Consider the following 19,426-nt stretch of genomic DNA (forward strand, 5'->3'; position numbering starts at 1 on the left):
AGCGGCTACGTGTGATCGTGTGCATCATCAAAGTGCGAGAGAGGAATTTATTGAGCGTGACCAATGATTGCTGGCCAGCCCTCGCGGCCGCACGCATGCACGCGCGCACGCATATGTACCCTCTCGTAATTACTCCGCCATAGCCACCACCGCCAATTAACAACAGTACCGACCTAACAAAATAATCGCGCTAACCTGACCATCGAAAATTGTACGTAAGATTAGTTCTGTTAAGAGAGAACAAAGAAGAGATGCGACTGTAAAAATGTTTTTTTGTTTTTTTTTTTGGCGAAATAATCGCTATTAAGAACGACGGTCTGAAAAAGCTTGCCATATCCAGCCCTTCTGCAAATGGTCCATATTAATTATTCAAAGTCGATAAAGACGGGGACAAAGAGAGAACGACACTTCGAACGAAATTGGTTTGAAAAATTATCGTGCATCTGTTCAAACATCGCGACGAAAGTCGAACGAGACGAAATTAGGAAGCGACGAAATGGAGCCGCAAATCAAAAAAGAAACTCTTGCAATTTTTCGACTTGCAGTCTACATAATATTTTTCAATAATATAGAATTTTATTGCGTATTATATATCAGCTAAGGAATATGAAAAATACGTGGCAAACATTGCAAAAAAAAATTAATTTAATTAAATCTAATTTACATCAAGAGGTTACGAAAGCACAAGAAAAAAGGATAAAGTAAAATAGGTACTAGATAAGTATAATATATTATATACTTTTCTTGTAAAAAATATATAAAAATATATAAAAAGTTCTTAATAATTTCTACAAGTTCAGACACACTTGTAATCATTACATAACAATATAAATTTATTTAAAAAAAAAAAAAAAAAAAAAAAGTCGAATCAAATTTGTACCAAAAAAGATATTCTTTGCAGCGATATGATTTTCTTTATGCAAACGATACTTAAAACCCGCGAAAAATATTCATCGAATGCTGACTGAGTGAAGCAATTAACAAAGTTGTTGCACCGAAACGTGGCTCTACATTTACATTCGCGATTCGCTTTTAATTGGTAACCGATAACGGATGTCTCGAATCTTTGCGAGATGATTTGCCTCAGAATTTGGTTACTCTTATCTGCGTGACTTTTATCGAACGCACTGATCTTTCTTACAAGTTCGGCGCCAATTAAGCAGAACTGTCGCTGATAAAGCCGATACCGACCGGTCTTTTACGTTTCGTATATACATCGATAATAATCGAGGCTTTTCGATCGAAAAATATTATTTTATAGGAAGGATAAAAATTCAGGACTTTTAAGAAGAAGGAAGTTTGGAATAAGTATAAATCTGATGCGAATTGTCCGCGAGCCGGTAATTTAATATCTTTGCTATCAGCAACATTTACGCGAATTATATACAAGGTGATAAGTGAGAAGTGTTATCATGCAAAGTGCTTCTCTTCGTTTCGTAAAAAAAAAAAAAAAAAAAAATTAAATACTTGGCGTATCGAATAGTTGATTGCATGTCTTTTCAAAATGAGATTAAATCCTCAAATTTAAAATCAATTTCAAAACTCAAAGAGAGTTCCCACCCACTATTTTAGCAAATTGGATTTTATATATATCAAACTTATTGTATATTTAATAAAAGCTACATTATAAAGCTAAATTATAATTGTACTTTTTTTAAATTGGAACTTTGGATAAAAATGACAACTTATCGAAAAGTGATAGTTTCGAAATTCCTAGTTTCGAAAGCTGGAATAAGTGAGCGCTTAGTACAACACCCTATATAATTAATTAACTTAAGCAATAGCTTTTAAAAGCCGAATACGTTCCATCAACGCATACGACGACCTGTCATTCGCGCCGGCTGGAGATCGACGAGCCAGTGTAATGTCGAAGAATTCGAAGCGCGATGCGCGTGTAGACGCACACGCACACGCACGCATACGCACACGCACGCATACACGCACGCACGCTGCCGACTTGGCGTGCGCGACCCAGGCGACTCGCTTTCGACCGTACGGAACACGCCGTCGAGGTCATCGCGTGAATTCGGTTGTTGCGATTAAATGTCTGGGGCGCGAGAGCAATTAAATGCTCGAGAAAAAAAGAGCGCGATATCGATACAACGAAAAAAAAAGCCTGCGAAAGAGTCCCCTGGCAGTTGTGATGTAACAAAGAGAGCATCTCGAATTTTATCGTTTCACGCGATTTAAACCAAGTGTTCAGAATATCTTATTATAATTCATATCGTTACTAATGATTATAATAGTGCTTTTCATTGCTAATATCGATAATAAAAATATAATAATAAAAATTTCTGCTAATAGGAAAAATATGACATTAATATAATTCTATTACAATAATTATAAATTATTGTAAATAAAAGGGCAGGTAATCCATCGCGATACGCATTGTATGACTGATCGAACAATGAACGATGACAAGGTGTTAGCGACTTCGGCGGCGCCGACACAACCGACTTATCAAACGTTCGTCATTGTCATCGGAGACGCTTCTCGACAACTGCAGAGGAACAATTTAGACCTCTGTGCCTGGGCGAAAGAGCCGAGTGCGTATCGAGCGACGCACACGCTATCGGTGCGTGAGTCGAGAGCGATATATTCGTATCTCTGTCATTTCGATTTTGATTTAAACAAGAGCGAGGTAAAGCGGGATGCCGAAGGAACACAACGACACGAGAATCCGGTCCGGAAGCGGAGGAATTCATTACCATATCCGACGAATGAGGAAGTCTAAGCGGGCAGAGATGGGGGAATTAATTCAGCTGTCACCGAATTCTATTTATTTTTGTTATTAGTTTTATTTATTGAGAATACGTTATTTTGACTGTGTTTTGAAGATTTCGGACATTTAAAGGGAAACTACACGGATCATCTGTCAAAAGTTAATATACATTTGCGCAAAAGATTAGTTTTTTTTCACATACAAAATTAATATTTAATTTGTGAGTTAAAGGAAAGATTTGTAAAATATAATTTTATATCAAACTAAACTTTTTATAGTGACTGTACCGAAAAATTTATAAAACTGAAAATTTTAATTGTACAAGGCTAATGCTTTACTTTGCCTCACAAATCAATTATTAATTTTATATTTTAAAAAGCGAAAAATGCTTTATCAATATCAAATTTATGAATCTCGAAATGTATTAGATATTTATTACCTTTGACATAAATGATTAGTGTAGTTTTTTTCCTCGATTTGCAGTTAAATTGATGAATTGCGAAATCGTTATCACGCAGGGGCCTGTTTAATGTCAAGTTTCTAAGAATATATTTAATTTTGTCGAATGTAATTAAACTAAACCACACAAATGACCCGTGATAACTCGATGTGGCATTGCAATATCGTTATCATTAAAGAGAAATTGAGAATAAAACAAACAAGAATGTATCTTGTGTTCTTATGAGTATTAAATAAATACCTCTGTCGTTTAATAACTGTGTGTTATATGCACGTCTATCTTTAAATCGTCATTATTAGATTAAGAATTCGATATCCGCACGATAGCACGTAGATAGTACTTGCTCGCACGATTGCCGTTTCTGCTCTTTAATGTGCCGTGGATGATGTCAATCGCGACAGAATACAATTCCCTTATCGGCAGCTTCGGTGACGTAAGTTAGACGAGAGGACAGGGGAGAAGGGTTTATCGACAATGGCCCGAATTTCTTGCTCAATGACAGCAAATATCAAAAATATTACGTGCTTGCATCGCCAAAGAAATTGATTTCCTCTAAATTCACTGCGAAGAATTTCATTTGTGTGTGTGACAAATTTACGGTAAAAAATAATAATATATATAAAATACGCATGGAAAGAGAAATTCATCCTACAAGTTTGATGTACACGCAAATTCTAATGTATTATAAGATCTCACAAATGTCAATGTTATTTGATGGTTCGAAACGAATAATTCGCGTATAATGGTTGGAAAAAGTCACAATTTACACATATATTTTTAGTTTTTGAAATCTAAACATTTGTGATGACATCTAAAAAATTTCTTTATATATTGAGAATATTTAAATTTAAAAGTGAATTAATTTTTTGATCCGTATCGCGTACAAAAATATTTCACATTTGACAGATCGATTGAAAGAGACATTATGTAACAATATAAATAACATCTATTATGTTTCGGTATATATTGACAAAGAATTTTGTAAAAATGTAAACTTGGGACTTTAATGTTCTCGTGACAAAAGAAGCGATCGAATAGATTCTCGAGCGAAACATTCGACAAGAATCGATGTATTGTATCGAATGCTTTTAATCTTGACTAATATTTTTAGTCTCATTATAATATACACACGTGCCACTCACGCTCACGCCATCTATCCAAGCTTCGTCTCATGATATATATATGTATATATATATTTTTTTTTTTTATTAAATCCAAGACAGCTATTCATTTTAGATAAAAATAAAAAAAAATACCATCTTATTTCCTAATCTTTAAAGCGTAATTAATTTGTGAGTTGAAATTAAAAAAATCATTGCCCGCGAGAAAAGATCGACAAAAATAAGAGGCATTTAAATACGCAAAAAGAGATATCTACGAGATTTATGCCGCAAACGCCTGTACACCTATGTACATTAATTTTTAATTTTCATCCCGAAGCCCTGCCAACCAGTAATTAATAGATTCTCTAATTAAATTTAGAAAATTCAACTTACTAATTAATTTATCGTCGGACGTAATATGAAAGATTAACATTTAATTTGTGGATTATAAGAAAAAAAAAACAGACATCGAGTTGCGATTCGAAACTTACGTCTCGCAAACTTGACCTTCAGTCGTCTCTGAGGTATATATATATATATTTGGATCTAAATCGATTCAATTTGTTCTTTAAGAGCACCGATCAGCCGTGTTATTTTTGTTAAGTTTTTAATTCGACGAATAATATATATTAACATTGTCGCGCGCGATCATGTCTAAGAATAAGATTTTCGAACGACAACCACAACATTCGCTCGAGACTTTTAACTTTGTAGTGGAAACAATTTAAAATACCGCGACGAATCCTTTCTAACAGTTTTCAGACAGTTTAGTGTGTGTGTGTATGTGTATGTGTGTATCTATTATTAGGTAATTCTTTTGAGTCTCTTTTCTATTCCTATTTTTTTAATGATAATTTTACTGCGTAATAAAAAAGAAAAAATTTCTCTTTTGTCTATATAAAAAAAAAAAAAAAAAAAAAAAAAAAAACTGGCGTCAGTCTGTCAGATCATAGGTCATCAGCGTCGATTTTATTTTTAGCTTGCCGTTACTTTTTTCCTTGTGTAAATCGACTTTGTCAAAAATACATAATCATTTCGTCTCGGAATCGATTTCTTAAACATCGAATTAACTTTAATCGTGGTTCAATTGTCTCACTATCACTTTGCAGATCCTATCTTTAAAGAGATAGAGAAACAGTTGAAAAACAGTTGGTTAAAGTGCTATTATTCTATTCTATCTATATATTATAATTATAAATATTTCTAAAATAGCACTTAAATCATTATATTATAATTAAAAATCGTCACCGTTTATCATCCCACTAACATCTTTGTTTTTAATGACATTTAGATCACAATCGCAGTTTTAACTGTTAAAATGCTTAAAAAAAATTTATATACATTCCTTAATATTTATAGAAAATAATCATGTTGAAGAAAAGTTAAAACATAATTTTTAAATATTTAAAAAAAAATGACTAACACCTTCGACTGTTGAAATATCGATAATCATGTGACCTTTACAGGTTATTAAAATTAATCAAGCTGGAAATCAATCTTTATATCCTGTCGATATTTCTTATCCAGTTGGCAAGATTTACGCTGCGTCGAGTCGGCAGTCTACACATTTCGTAGAATAATCTGATCCGATCGCCCGACCCGGCCGGGTCGCAAAGCGAGAACGCGATATATACATATGTATATTTACACGTGGACCGGAAACAATCGCTTACCTCTAACATCCATTCGGCGACGATCTTGCGCATGAGCGGCGAGATGTCCCTCTGCACGCATTCGAAGTAGGAGCTGCTGGGTGCGTAGCGCTCCTCGGTCTGCAGAAGATTCTGCAGAACCCGATCGTCGCCGAGGAGGGCAGGGTCTGCGTAAGCTCGGCATTCACTCTCGGTGGTCTCGCAGCACAGAAGATCCATGGCGATGGCTCACAAAAAAAGGGAGACGTGTCAATCGATTTTCTCGCCACGTTTCTCGGAATCTCGGAATGTCTTCTGTCCACGTGTTCACACTCTCTCGGGGAATTTTTCTTCCAAATCTTTTCGAGATAAATTCCACAACGCGAGAGAAGAGAAGGGAGAAAGAGAGAGAGGCGTAGGAGACACTCAACACTTTTTTTTTTTTTCACACCGGACGAGGCTGATCACTCACCTCGCGAAACGATGACGATGACGACGATGACACGTGTATTTGTGCACGTTCGTTCGATCAGTTTCTCACTTTACTTTCTTACTCACACATTTTCCTCGCCCCTTCCGGAGAAAATATCTTCTCTCCCTCTGTTTCTTACAATTCGTTTTACTCGTTCGTCACACGAATTTATTCCGCGAATCACAAAAACGAATAATAAATAATGCCTCGCGCGACGTTTCGAGGATCCTAATAAATAAGCGTAGTTGTTATTACGGAAGGTTTTTCTCGGCACTTGATCGTCGCGCGATCCGTAATTGTCGAGTCCACGAGCGAGACTAGTTCGTTTATTTTCTCGGGGAAATCATATGAGGAGAGAAGAGAGAGAGAGAGAGAGAGAGAGAGAGAAAGAAAGAGATAGAGAGAGAGAGATAGAGAGGGCGAGAGCTTGGATGGGTGCACAGGAGGAGAGACGGCGATTGTGTGTTTGTGTTTGTGACACGAGACCGACAAAAGCGCGAGCGAAAGCGGCTTTCCTCTTTTTGTTTCAGATCCGTTCTCGGTCCGTCTACCTGCGGTCCGAAGTTTCGATTTAAATGTCCCTACGAGGTGCGAGGATCCCTCTCCACTTTCTCACGATCCAACACTGACGACTTAACAGGTCAGAATGCCGGCGATTCTGGTCGTACGGCACGCAAGACGGCAGAGACGGCCGGTCCCGCGGCCCCCACCAGTGCGGGCGCCAGCTGATCACGTGACCGCTGCCGGTTTCCCCCACCACCGCGGCGCCAGCGTGTCACGTGAAACGTTAACTGTCTCTCCCCCCCACCGGCGAACGCGAGCCTGGTCGTGGGTCGTGGGTCGCGATTCGTGGCGCCGGTTCAGTCGCCGAACGACGGTGCAGCGGGGTGGATGGGTTTTTCTTTTTTTTTTTTTTTTTTTTTTTTTTTATTACATCATGCCCGCGCATTCGACATCTCTGAAAACCTCGATTATAGATGAAAATCTACTCTGTTTCTATGTGACATTTCTACAAGTATATTATATACGATACTATTTTTGGCATCTAATTTCAGTCATGAACTCTTTAGAAGAAAGGATTGAATATTGCATTTAAAACTTTTGTACTCGAAGTGTAGTTAGTTGTTTATTTTGATCTCTCCGGGTATGTATATATAATATATATATTTCTCTAAAAATACAAATAATATAGAAGGTGTAATCTCATGTCAGTAAAGTAATGTAATATTGAAATAAGATAACATAATGAGACTAAAACAAAGGAAATGTAGAAAGAATTAGAGTAAATAAGACGAAATAGAAAGAAAAATAAGAAATAAGTATACAAATATACGAGAATGAAAAGAAATGTACATAATATTAATAAATATAATAAAAAATATGTAACAGAAAAAAGGAATAAAAAATAGAAAATAGAAACATCATGATTGATTCTTCGCGCAAATAAAGTGGTAAATCATATGATAATTAAAAAAGACTACAAATCTAAAGAATTAAACACTTTTTATTTTAAGATGTGTTTACATTATTTGTCTTAAGTTTAAATTTGGGGTATAAAAAGAAAAAGTTTTATACGCGTTTACATGTAAATGATTTTACCTGTCAACATGTTGCCGATCAGCAATTTAAGCTGGCTCTTAAATAAATCATAGATTTTATATTATCTTTTAATTATGCATTTTTTATATTCTCACCAAACATTGAAGGAAGAAGAAACATCGTGTTATAAAAAATTATCTTAAATATTATAAAAATGTTAAACATCAAGTCTCATGCAACTTTATGTAAAAGCCTGTTTAACTGTCATTTATAGTTTTGAAAAGCCAGTTTTCTGTTTCTCATAATCGATTTATCATTTTTGCGCTTCATACGTAATAGTTGTCGTAACAGAAATATTCGCAAAGCCGCGCGTTTTCTTCGTGAGAAAGTTAAATATCGTATTTTTTAGTACTCTCTCGCTCGATTCTGCCGGCCTTGGGGGCCCCGTTTGAATACGACCCGACACTGAACGAATGAAGCAGCTCGGTCAACTTCGGTCCCATTCGCTTTCGTTCGTTCATTCGAGACATTGAAGCTCCTCCACGTTGCTCTTCGCCAACGAGGCCTCTCTCCGGGCTTGGCTCTTAGCGAGTTCGTTTCTCATTGTCGTCGCTCTTTCGAATCAAAATAATCAAGGACAGGAGATCTTTAAAGACACACAGGTTGTCCTAAAATACTTTTTTCTAAAAACTCGAATAAAATAGTTTTATAAAATAAGATATTACATGTGTTGTTCGTCCATACGTGTACGGTATTTACGAAGTGATATTTTTCATTAAAAATTAATTTTTTTAATGAATGCGAGGAAACTCTGGGAAACATATAATTAGAGTATCGAATTAAATAACGTTATTTAGAAACGGGATTTTTTTACCTGTGTCCTGCTTCCAAAGAAATTTGCTTCATAAGCAAAATTCCTGTCTCTTCAAATTATTAACGTACTGAAGCCTCTATCGTAAGCAACTATTTGAATGGATTTGCAGTTTTCGTAAATAAAAATAAAAAGAGACAGTTGTGTCTAAAAAATATAATTTTAATTATGTCTAAAAAATATAATTTTTGTTAATATTTATTTTAAGCAAATTAAAAATTCATTTTTTCTCAATAAAATATCTATTTATTAATAATTTTAGATCTTCACACTCTCTTTTCTCGTAAAATTATTGCTTAATATAAAATATTTTGACAATTAAAATCAAATCTAACAATATAATAAGATAATTACAAGTATTGTCTATTGTTTTCAATCGATTATAGATTAACAAAATTATCAGTTTTTGATATTCTTCTCGAGAAAATATGTGGAAAATATTCGACGAATCCGACAAGAGGAATGGTAATGTTTATGAGTTATCTTTATACATTGACATGTTAATCGAACCTCGTTGAATTTTTCAAAACTCTTAAATTTTTACTAGCTGATTTTAAAAATTCTTCTTACATATCGAGAGTTTCGTAACCTAACACAAAGGTGTAAATTCGAAATCGCAACGTTACAGGAATGAGAAGAAAACGGTTTAAAATTCACACTTGATAGAAGAATACGTCTAAATATTTCTGCATTTATTTCCATAATTACGTCAATTAATACGCAGCTTTGCTATAAGATTCAAATCTTGTATATGACTTAATGTTTTTTTTTTTTTTTAAACTCCCCCTATGAACTTGTGAAACCTTGGATATGTACCAAAAAAAAAGCAAGGATCTCTTTCGGTGAATAATTTGGAGCGATCGGTTGTGAGACGAGCGAGAATTAAGTCACGAATTTTTCTAATTGTCAATATTTTATAAAATTTGGTATATAAAGATTTTTGGGGAAAAAAGGAGGATTTAACAAAAACAACACGGTGGAAAATTCTAAAAAAATTCTGAAAAATACTTTAGAGTGTACTAAGATTATAAAAAAATTGCCGTATTTATTGTCATAATAGATTAGTAGAAAATGCATTTTTTCGTAAAAAAGTACTAATTTTCACTGTTTGTTTATATCTGGTATTTTTACAATTAACAATTAATGACTGTTTATATTTCTTTTACACTTATTGATGTTCTAGAGACTCTGTACTATAGAAACAAAATATCCGGTATTTATTGATAAAAAAGTAGTTAAAACAATAAAAAACTACGAAAAAAAAGGTGGGTCCTGGGAGACCCGCTGTGACTCAAAGGGAGGAGGAGAGGTTTAAAGTGGGAGTGGAGCCACGTAAGAGCTAGGAATGTCCTTGATGCATGGAAGCTCCGTGTGGAGTTTCGCCTCGTTTACGCGTTACTACGTTTTTACTACACAATGCGTACGCGACGATACGCGGCGTTTGTTACGGGACCACGGTCGGTTGCGACTCCGCGACCGGATGTTGCCGTGCGTATAACTTGGGGTATGACAAACGACACGGTGCGAGTGCATCGTTATACGTGCACGATAGTACTCGCCGTGAAATGCATGAGATTCTCTGAAATAAATCAGACTCATAAACACATGTAGTAATGTTTTTTTTTTTTTTTATTACGGCGTCGGATACATCATCTCTTTAACAAACTTTGTTTGAAAGAAAACTTCATGTAATAATAGCTTGTTGTAATTCAGTTATGACGATTTGATTTATAATTTGATACATGCATTCGTTTGACATTTATCGAGTTGTACAGATATGTTAGCGAAAAGATCGCTAACATTTATTAATTTTTAAATGGCCACGTGAGTTTTGCCGACATTTGACATTTATGATGTCTGCTTGTTCTGTAATTAGCGTAATCTATAAAACTAACGTAAAAAAAAAATGGAAAACATATATATGTGCTTTTTTCATTTTTTTTTACTTAAAAAAATAGAAAGAAATAAGTTTTATAGATAGAAATATATAAATTAAATCTGATAAAACAGAAAATTACATTCGATGCGACTATCAATATAAATACATATAATATTAGATTAGATAAAGCTTCATATTTAATGATCACATTTAATATTAAATAAATGTAAAAATGAAATAATACACTGTTAATATCTGGTTACAATAGTTAATGCCAACATTAATCGATTATTTTAAAAACTATTCTGCAAGAAAAAAACAAAATTAAAAATTTACCAACGAGATCGTAGAGCTTTCTACTAGGAGTTGGAAACATGGGAGTTGGAAATGTGCCTTCTTTTGCCGTTCAACAGGATTCCTATGGCGTTTGTATCCGTTGGTAGAAAAATTTGGAGAGTCGAAATGATATACCAGTATTATACCAGTAATGACATTGACGTAGCAATTAGTTTCGAGCGAGTGGTATGAATTTCTTCTATCGACCTTTTTTTCGATGATTTTTATCTTATGTTAATTAGATAGGAGGAGAGATTTTCCTATTGTTAGAAATTCCAGACATTTTTTCAATATCTCGAGATATTATTAAAACAATTTTAAGTTTTAAGAAAAAGTTGTTTTCCAAGTTTTTTATTTTTCGTTTAATTAATTTTTCGTACGGACATCAATTTTAATTTTCACAAGCATTTAATCGATCTAATTCTAGCGTATCTATATAATTGTTTTTTTTTTTTTTAATATTCTTCTTCTATTGATCATAAAACGATGTCTGATATGGAAATTGAAAGTCAACTTGCAAGGATCAGAGATAAATCCGTTTTATCAAGCGGCGTAATTTTTTTTTATTTTGTAGAAGTTTAATATCTAGTAAATCTCTAATCATGTTTTAAATCGGAAATATATATGTATATAATTTGTAAGATTTTCAAAAATGATGTAAAGCCATATAAACTATAATTAATGAATAAAGAAGCAAAATAATTAAAACGTTTAAAAAATTAACAATAAACTAACTTCATTTTAACGAACAGGTAAATAATGTAGATGCTTTGTAATTATATTCAAGTATATTCAATTTTAAATGCAAAAACGAGGCAGAGAGATTTTAATTGATTCTCCCACGATTAAGACTGCAATCTTTGTAACCATGGATTTTTATTTTCTTTTTCGCACTACACAGTTATCTGCATATATTTGATTCTTGCATCAATCGACGAGCTACTATTCACCCAACACATATAGCAGTAAATAACTCGCTTTGTCGAAAAAAAAGAGGAATCGCCTGACTCGCGCGGCCAAACCTTCAATTACGTAATCGTTCGATTTTTCACCATCGTATCTCGCGCTATCATCAGACCTTCATTCATTGTAAACAATTCCTTGTAAGTGAAATTGAGAATTTATGATACGTTTCAACTTTTTAATTTCCTACGTTTGAGTTTTAACTTCATTCATCAACAAAATGTCAAAACACAATTTAAATTACTTATTCGCAATTAAAAGGGAAAGCGGATGTTTTTATTTTATAAAGATTATTTTTATACCACATATTTGTCGAGAGATGCATTTCAAGAAACGTATTGCAAATTCTCGAAATTTCCAATTGCTTTTGGAGATATTTTGAGATCAGAAGAATCATAGAAATTAAAAATATGTATAAAGCAGCCTCAGAGATTCTACGAATATTTCGCATGGCGTTAGACTGTATTTTTAGTCTCGTTGCCTATCTTTTTAGAACGATTTCGCGATAGGATATCGCATCGTACGAGGCGTACGCACGTGGTTGCGGGACGTCTCGCGCGAGATTTATGCCGCTGAAGAAAAGCCCACCGACGAGCGTAATCGCCTCCGGACGGTTTAAATAGCCGCGAGGTGGTTCGCTTGTCGTGTGCTTTCTCGCTAGTATTTAATTTCACTAGAGCATGAATGTTCCGGCCGGTGGTTACCCACTTTTACGATACGCCTGACGAGCCCGTCCTCCTTCTCTTCTTCTCCCGCTATTTCGCCTTCGTCTCTTTCCTTACGAATGAGGGAAGTCTCCTCCGTTCTGCCTGCGTGAGTCTATACAATGTGTACAAAACCGAATAGATGTAACGAATGAGTCAGGCAAACTTTCACCGCGTTTTGAAGAAATGAAATCGTTGGTCCTCATACGCTGCACGAAAAAATTAAACAGCCACTTTATTCCATGTAAAAAAAGGCCAATTTTTAGGTAGTTGCAACTTCCTTAAAAATAAACAGAACAAGAGCAGTAAAAAAAGCATTTCAAAGCTTCAAGTTTCTAGTTTTAAAATCTTTAAATGAATTTCAATTCTTTCTATTCGTTACAAAATTACATTGTAAGAAAGCGACGTCCGTCGATTGAACAAATTTTTCAAAAGTTTGTCCAAGAATACCGAATTAAAAAAAATCCTAGCACAATTTCAATAATTGGATGTTAAAGAAGATTTAATTTCTTTTTTTAACAAATGTTCTATGATTTTTTTCGCCGAGATATTCATTATTAAAGCAAAAGCAAGCTATTGCGACTATTTTTAAAGAAGTTGAAACTACTTCAAAATTGGCCTATTTTTATATGGAAGAAAGTGGCCTTTAAATTTTTCAAAAGTTTGTTCAAGAGAGAGAGAATACTGAATTAAAAAAACATCCTACACGATTTCATTAATTGTAAGTTGAAGAGCAGAGTTTTGGCTTTAATTTCTTTTTTTAACAAATGTTCTATGATTTTTTTTCGACGAGATATTCATTATTAAATCAAAATCAAACTAATGACTTTGAACGCTTAACTAGTGAAAAATGATCGTACAATGATCATTAAAAAAACAATTTAAAGAGAAAAGTTAGCACTTTAAAATGCCTCTATTGTTTTCCCAATCATTATTTATGTTTAAAGCGTAATTGTTATTTAAAAATCATTTCAAAATCAATTCAAAATTGGCCTATTTTTATATGGAAGAAAGTGGCCTTTAAATTTTTCAAAAGTTTGTTCAAGAATACTGAATTAAAAAAACATCCTACACGATTTCATTAATTGTAAGTTGAAGAGCAGAGTTTTGGCTTTAATTTCTTTTTTTAACAAATGTTCTATGATTTTTTTTCGACGAGATATTCATTATTAAATCCAAATCAAACTAATGACTTTGAACGCTTCACTAGTGAAAAATGATCGTACAATGATCATTAAAAAAACAATTTAAAGAGAAAAGTTAGCACTTTAAAATGCCTCTATCGTTTTCCCAATCATTATTTATGTTTAAAGCGTAATTATTATTTAAAAATCAAATAAAAATTGCACTTTTATCTTTTTTTTATTTAAATCAATGAAAGTTAACGAAATAACGTTAAAATTTTCATGAACTCTGCAATATTTACAAGTAAAAAGCATTCCAGTTACTCGAACAAAAAGCCGAAGTGTTAAATTTTTTTTCTGTACATTTCAAAACTTAATAAATGATTATAGTACGATCATTTTTTCACTACTTATTAGCGTTCAAAGTCAATAGCTCGATTTTGCTTTAATAATGTGAATATCTCGGGCAAAAAAATCATAGAATATTCATTAAAAAAAGAAATTAAAGCTTAAACTCTGCTTTTCAACAGTCAATTAATGAAATCGTGCTAGGATTTTTTTTTAATTCGATATTCTTGGACGAATTTTTGAAAAAATTGTTCAATCGACGGACGTTGCTTTCTTACAATGTAATTTTGTAACGAATAGAAAGAATTGAAATTCATTTAAAGATTCTAAATACTAGAAACTTCAAGCTTTGAAACGGTTTTTTATTGATCTTATTCCGATTATTTTTAAAATAGTTACAACTTGAAAATTGGCTTTTTTTTATATGAAAGAAAGTGGCTCTTTAATTTTTTTGCGTAGTGTATTAATCAAATTTATAATTTATATTTTTTCAAACGTATGTTTACGGCAAATTGATTTAATCGCTTTCAAAGCAATCAAACTCGAAAATGTTAGTAAATATAAAAAGTTAGTGTACGTGAAAAACCTTAATTGCAGATAAAATTAACGAAATTGCAAAAATTTAGTTTAAAGCTCGAATAAAATAATTTGAAAATGTTATCACGTAATTTAACTTAAAAAAATTCTTTTTTCAATAGAATGAAAGAATTTTCAGATATTTTTTAAATGAAAAAAAGACAAAATAATTCAGAAAGATTTCAAGAAGGAACAAAGCTTTCTGGAAAAAATGAAAAATAATCAAATAAAAGAGCCAAATGTGTAATGCAAGTCAAAAGGTTTTTAATAAATCAGACAAAATTTTCGAAATTTTTCAAAATTTTGTACTCAATTATTTCAACGATCGAAATATCGAAAAAAATGTAGCTCGCACGTTTTCATGACGGCACACCCAGTATTAACAATGATAACGTTAATCACACGTTTCGCGACAGTGGAAGCATGATGGCATCTTTCCGAATGGCGGGCACGAATCATCGTATTTGTCGATGCAACTTTGTGACGCCTAATGATACTCGTCACGAGATAGAGAAAGAAAGAGAGGGAGAGAGAGAGAGAGAGAGAGAGAGAGAGAGAGAGAGAGAGAGAGAGAGAGAGAGAGGGAGGGAGCCAGAGAGAAAGTGCGAATTTGCAACGTTTCGTCCCGACACGAAAGATATACGACGTATACTGATACTAATTAATTATCGTTTCTGTGAATGCAACTGGAGCAATCTCGTATACGTATAATTTGCATCGCCTGGCATTCTTTGATATTGATTTTACTAATATCTTTATGAATAGCTTGCTTACATAATTGTAGTCCATTCATCTTATCGGTGTTATCTAACCTCTTCTGAGCGATGAGAATGCTAAAGAATTGATAGAATGTAAACCGAATACTTTCTTGCATCAACATTATTATATCATAAATTTGTATATATAACTCAAATTTTATTAAAGTAACACTAAAGTTATAGATATAGTGTCCAGGACAATTTTCTACTTGTATTTTTTTTACTAACAATAAGTTTGTTTTATTTTCTTTTCACTATTAAGTGAAAAGTAGTTGATATGAAAAATAGCGTAGTTAAATATAAAGTAATTGACAGATAAAAATAAACATTAAATTATAATTTTAACATGCAAATATAATTGTTGACATTAATCTGTCCATTTCTATTGGGCGATGTTAAATTTTACTGTAATTGAATCGTTGAAATTAAGCGTTTTTTTAATTTAATTAAATTATTAGATATGTGTATTACGAGCACATTTCATTCACGATGTCGTGTCACGGCAAAGAACTTATTCGAGCGTGCTTTAATAATCTGCGATTCTTGAAGCCTGTCGCGCAATCCTTATCGCGAAATACATATAATTAGTTTTATATCTGACAGCGGCGCCTTCGAGACGACGAGCTTCATCTAGATTTATGTTAAAAGTCGCACATTATATAATTTTTATATAGGTCCTTAAACAACAATTGTTTGTGTTTCTGATTAATTCTAATCTAATTTTTGAAAATATATATTTTTTATCAAAAAATTGTGGTGATATCTCAATACTTTCTAATTAATAAAAAGTTGCTTTTTTCTCAATTTAGTTAAATTTAAGATAATAGATTAAATTTATTATGAAAGATAAGCGACAATTTTCGGGTAATTTATTAAATTAATGGTATCATGTCAAGCATAACAACTTCACTTTGTGATGAATGATAAAATTGCAGATACTTTGTGACAATGTGATCGAAGTTAATCTCAAAATATATATAAAAAAATCTAAGATAATGACAAAATTACAACGATAAAATCCACTTTGTGCGAATCTGATCACATATGATTGCTATGTTTCAGTTCTTAAAATTGTTGGAAAATGCTTGAAACTGATACGTATACACATTTACGTAACAAACTCAACATGATAGCGCAAATTATTGAACGAACAAATGGAATCCTTCGTAAGTGAATCGCATATAAATTATGAGTGCAAACGGAATACATTTTTTCAAAATTGTCGAGTAAAAATGTCCATCAGTTAGAAGTTTTGAAAATTTTACATTTTTTTTTTAAATTCTACACACTTGGTCAGAATGTTTTCAGGTAGCAAAAGTAGTCATTTTGACATCAAAAGGATTTGAAAAATAGTGTTTTTTGATTTTAAAATGACTACTTTTGTTACCTGGATATCTTTTGTTATCGCTTTACATATTAATGTATGATGATGCGGCTAAAATATTTTCCGAAAGCGAAGACGTTAACCTCAGCCTAGTCTTTCTTCGATAATGCTGTATGATAAAAAAAAGAAATGGACGTTGACAAGTCCTCGAGAAGGTGACGTCATTATCAACGTGTAGCCTCTGACCTCGTGCATGCTCGTTTCCGTCCATTCAAGACCCATTTCCAGTGTTATTGGATGCAATCGGAGATACACACACTAACGTGTAATTACACATATCATTATAGCAATACTTTTCATACACGCAAATTTACTAAACAAATATCAACTGGCATTACACACTTTTAAAGGAATTTCTGGGAAAGCAAATTTATATACTCTATATAAAATATTAACAAAAATCATAGTAATTGCAACTATTACTGAACGTTATTTCACACCCAATAAAAAGTCGGTTCTCGCACACTTGCTAATAACTAATTTTGCTAAACAATTTAAGGGCCACTTTCTTCCACATAAAAAAAGGCCAATTTTCAAGTTGTAACTATTTTAAAAATAATCGGAATAAGATCAATAAAAAAGCGTTTCAAGGCTTGAAGTTTCTAGTTTTAGAATCTTTAAATGAATTTCAATTCTTTCTACTCGTTACAAAATTACATTGTAAGAAAACAACGTCCGTCAATTGAACAAATTTTTCAAACGTGCGTCAAAAAACACTATTTTTCAAATTCTTTTGATGTCAAAATGATTACCTTTGCTACCTGAAAACATTCTGACCAAGTGTGTAGAATTTAAAAAAAAATGTAAAATTTTCAAAACTTTTAACTGATAGACATTTTTTCGATATTTCGATCGTTGAAATAATTGAGTACTAAATTTTGAAAAATTTCGAAAATTTTGTCTGATTTATTAAAAATCTTTTGACTTGCATTACACATTTGGCTCTTTTATTTGATTATTTTTCATTTTTTCCAGAAAGCTTTGTTCCTTCTGGAAATCTTTCTGGAAATCTTTCTTATTTTGTCTTACATTTTTTCATTTAAAAAATACCTGAAAATTCTTTCATTCTATTGAAAGAAGAATGTCTTTAAGTTAACTTATGTGATAACATTTTCAAATTATTTTATTCGAGCTTAAACTGAATTTCTGCAATTTCGTTAATTTTATCTGCAATTAAAGTTTTTCACGTACACTAACTTTTTATATTAATTAATATTTTTGAGTTTGATTGCTTTGAAAGCGATTAAATCATTTTGTCGTAAACATACGTTTGAAAAAATATAAATTATAAATTTGATTAATACACTACGCAAAAAAATTTAAGGGCCATTTTCTTCCACATAAAAAAGGCCAATTTGCAAGTTGTAACTATTTTAAAAATAATCGGAATAAGATCAATAAAAAACCGTTTCAAACCTTGAAGTTTCTAGTTTTAGAATATTTAAATGAATTTCAATTCTTTCTATTCGTGTGACAAAATTACATTGTAAGAAAGCAACGTCCGTCGATTGAACAAATTTTTCAAAAGTTTGTCCAAGAATATCGAATTTAAAAAAATCCTAGCACGATTTCATTAATTGGCTGTTAAAAAGCAGAGTTTTAGCTTTAATTTCTTTTTTTAACGAATATTCTACGATTTTTCGCCGAGATATTCATTATTAAAGCAAAATCGAGCTATTTGTTCAATCGACGGACGTCGCTTTCTTACAATGTAATTTTGTAACGAATAACAATAATTAAAATTCATTTAAAGATTCTAAAACTTCAAGCTTTGAAATGCTTTTTTATTGATTTTATTCTGATTATTTTTAAGGAAGTTGCAACTACTTGAAAATTGGCCTTTTTTTATATGAAAGAAAGATTAGGCCTCTAATTTTTTCGCGCAGTGTATTACCACTAGGTATTGATAAAGTTAGTTTATGGTTGGAAGAAAAACTACATCTGCTTGTTTTAAAATATCCGTACGCGCGAATACTTGGCAATAAATTTGAAATAGTTCTACGTAAAAGATGACTATTAATTGCCGGTATATGAATGAGGAGGTGGAGGAGGAGGGGATGTGGCGGTTCAGGCACGAGATCAATTCGGCAAATCAACGTCCCACGATGTCTCTTTACTTCATCCATTATGATTAAGATCGCCGGCGACCAAGTGAACTGCCGCTTCGGTCTAATTAGTGTTTAACTAACGCGAAATAATCCTTTTATTCTTTTTATTGTCCGCCCCTCGCGAGGGACTCATAGTCCCTGCTCGTGAAACCCAGTCACGCACCGCAAGACTTTTAACTCGCATTACTCGAGCTTCTTCATTTCTGACGGAGAGAGAGAGAGAGAGAGAGAGAGAATGATATTCGCTTCTCCGTATTTCATGACAGAAAAATCATTCGATTCAAGAATTTAATCATTTTTTTTTTCAAACAAGATCCATCAAGATCTAGATAAAACGACTCCAAAAATATCGAAAATAAACTTTTATGCTATGATGTGCTGATAAGTCATAATAATGTTCTTTTTTTCAATTCCTTTTTTTTCAGCACTGCTTCTCCATTAGAGTATC

At 32.7% G+C, this 19,426-nt stretch overlaps 1 protein-coding gene across 1 annotated transcript in view; it reads right to left on the reverse strand.

Annotated features, from left to right (window-relative positions):
* Positions 1-7,058, reverse strand: part of Cycd (cyclin D) — a 42,525-nt gene extending 35,467 nt beyond the window's left edge. Inside the window, exon 1 of the mRNA XM_072889631.1 lies at positions 5,959-7,058. Coding sequence (XP_072745732.1) covers positions 5,959-6,156 — 198 coding nt within the window. The 5' untranslated portion in view covers positions 6,157-7,058. The remainder of the gene's footprint in view (positions 1-5,958) is intronic.
* Between the last annotated feature and the right edge of the window lie 12,368 nt (positions 7,059-19,426).

Source organism: Anoplolepis gracilipes, chromosome 4 (assembly GCF_047496725.1).
Source record: "Anoplolepis gracilipes chromosome 4, ASM4749672v1, whole genome shotgun sequence".
NCBI classification, from domain to species: domain Eukaryota; kingdom Metazoa; phylum Arthropoda; class Insecta; order Hymenoptera; family Formicidae; genus Anoplolepis; species Anoplolepis gracilipes.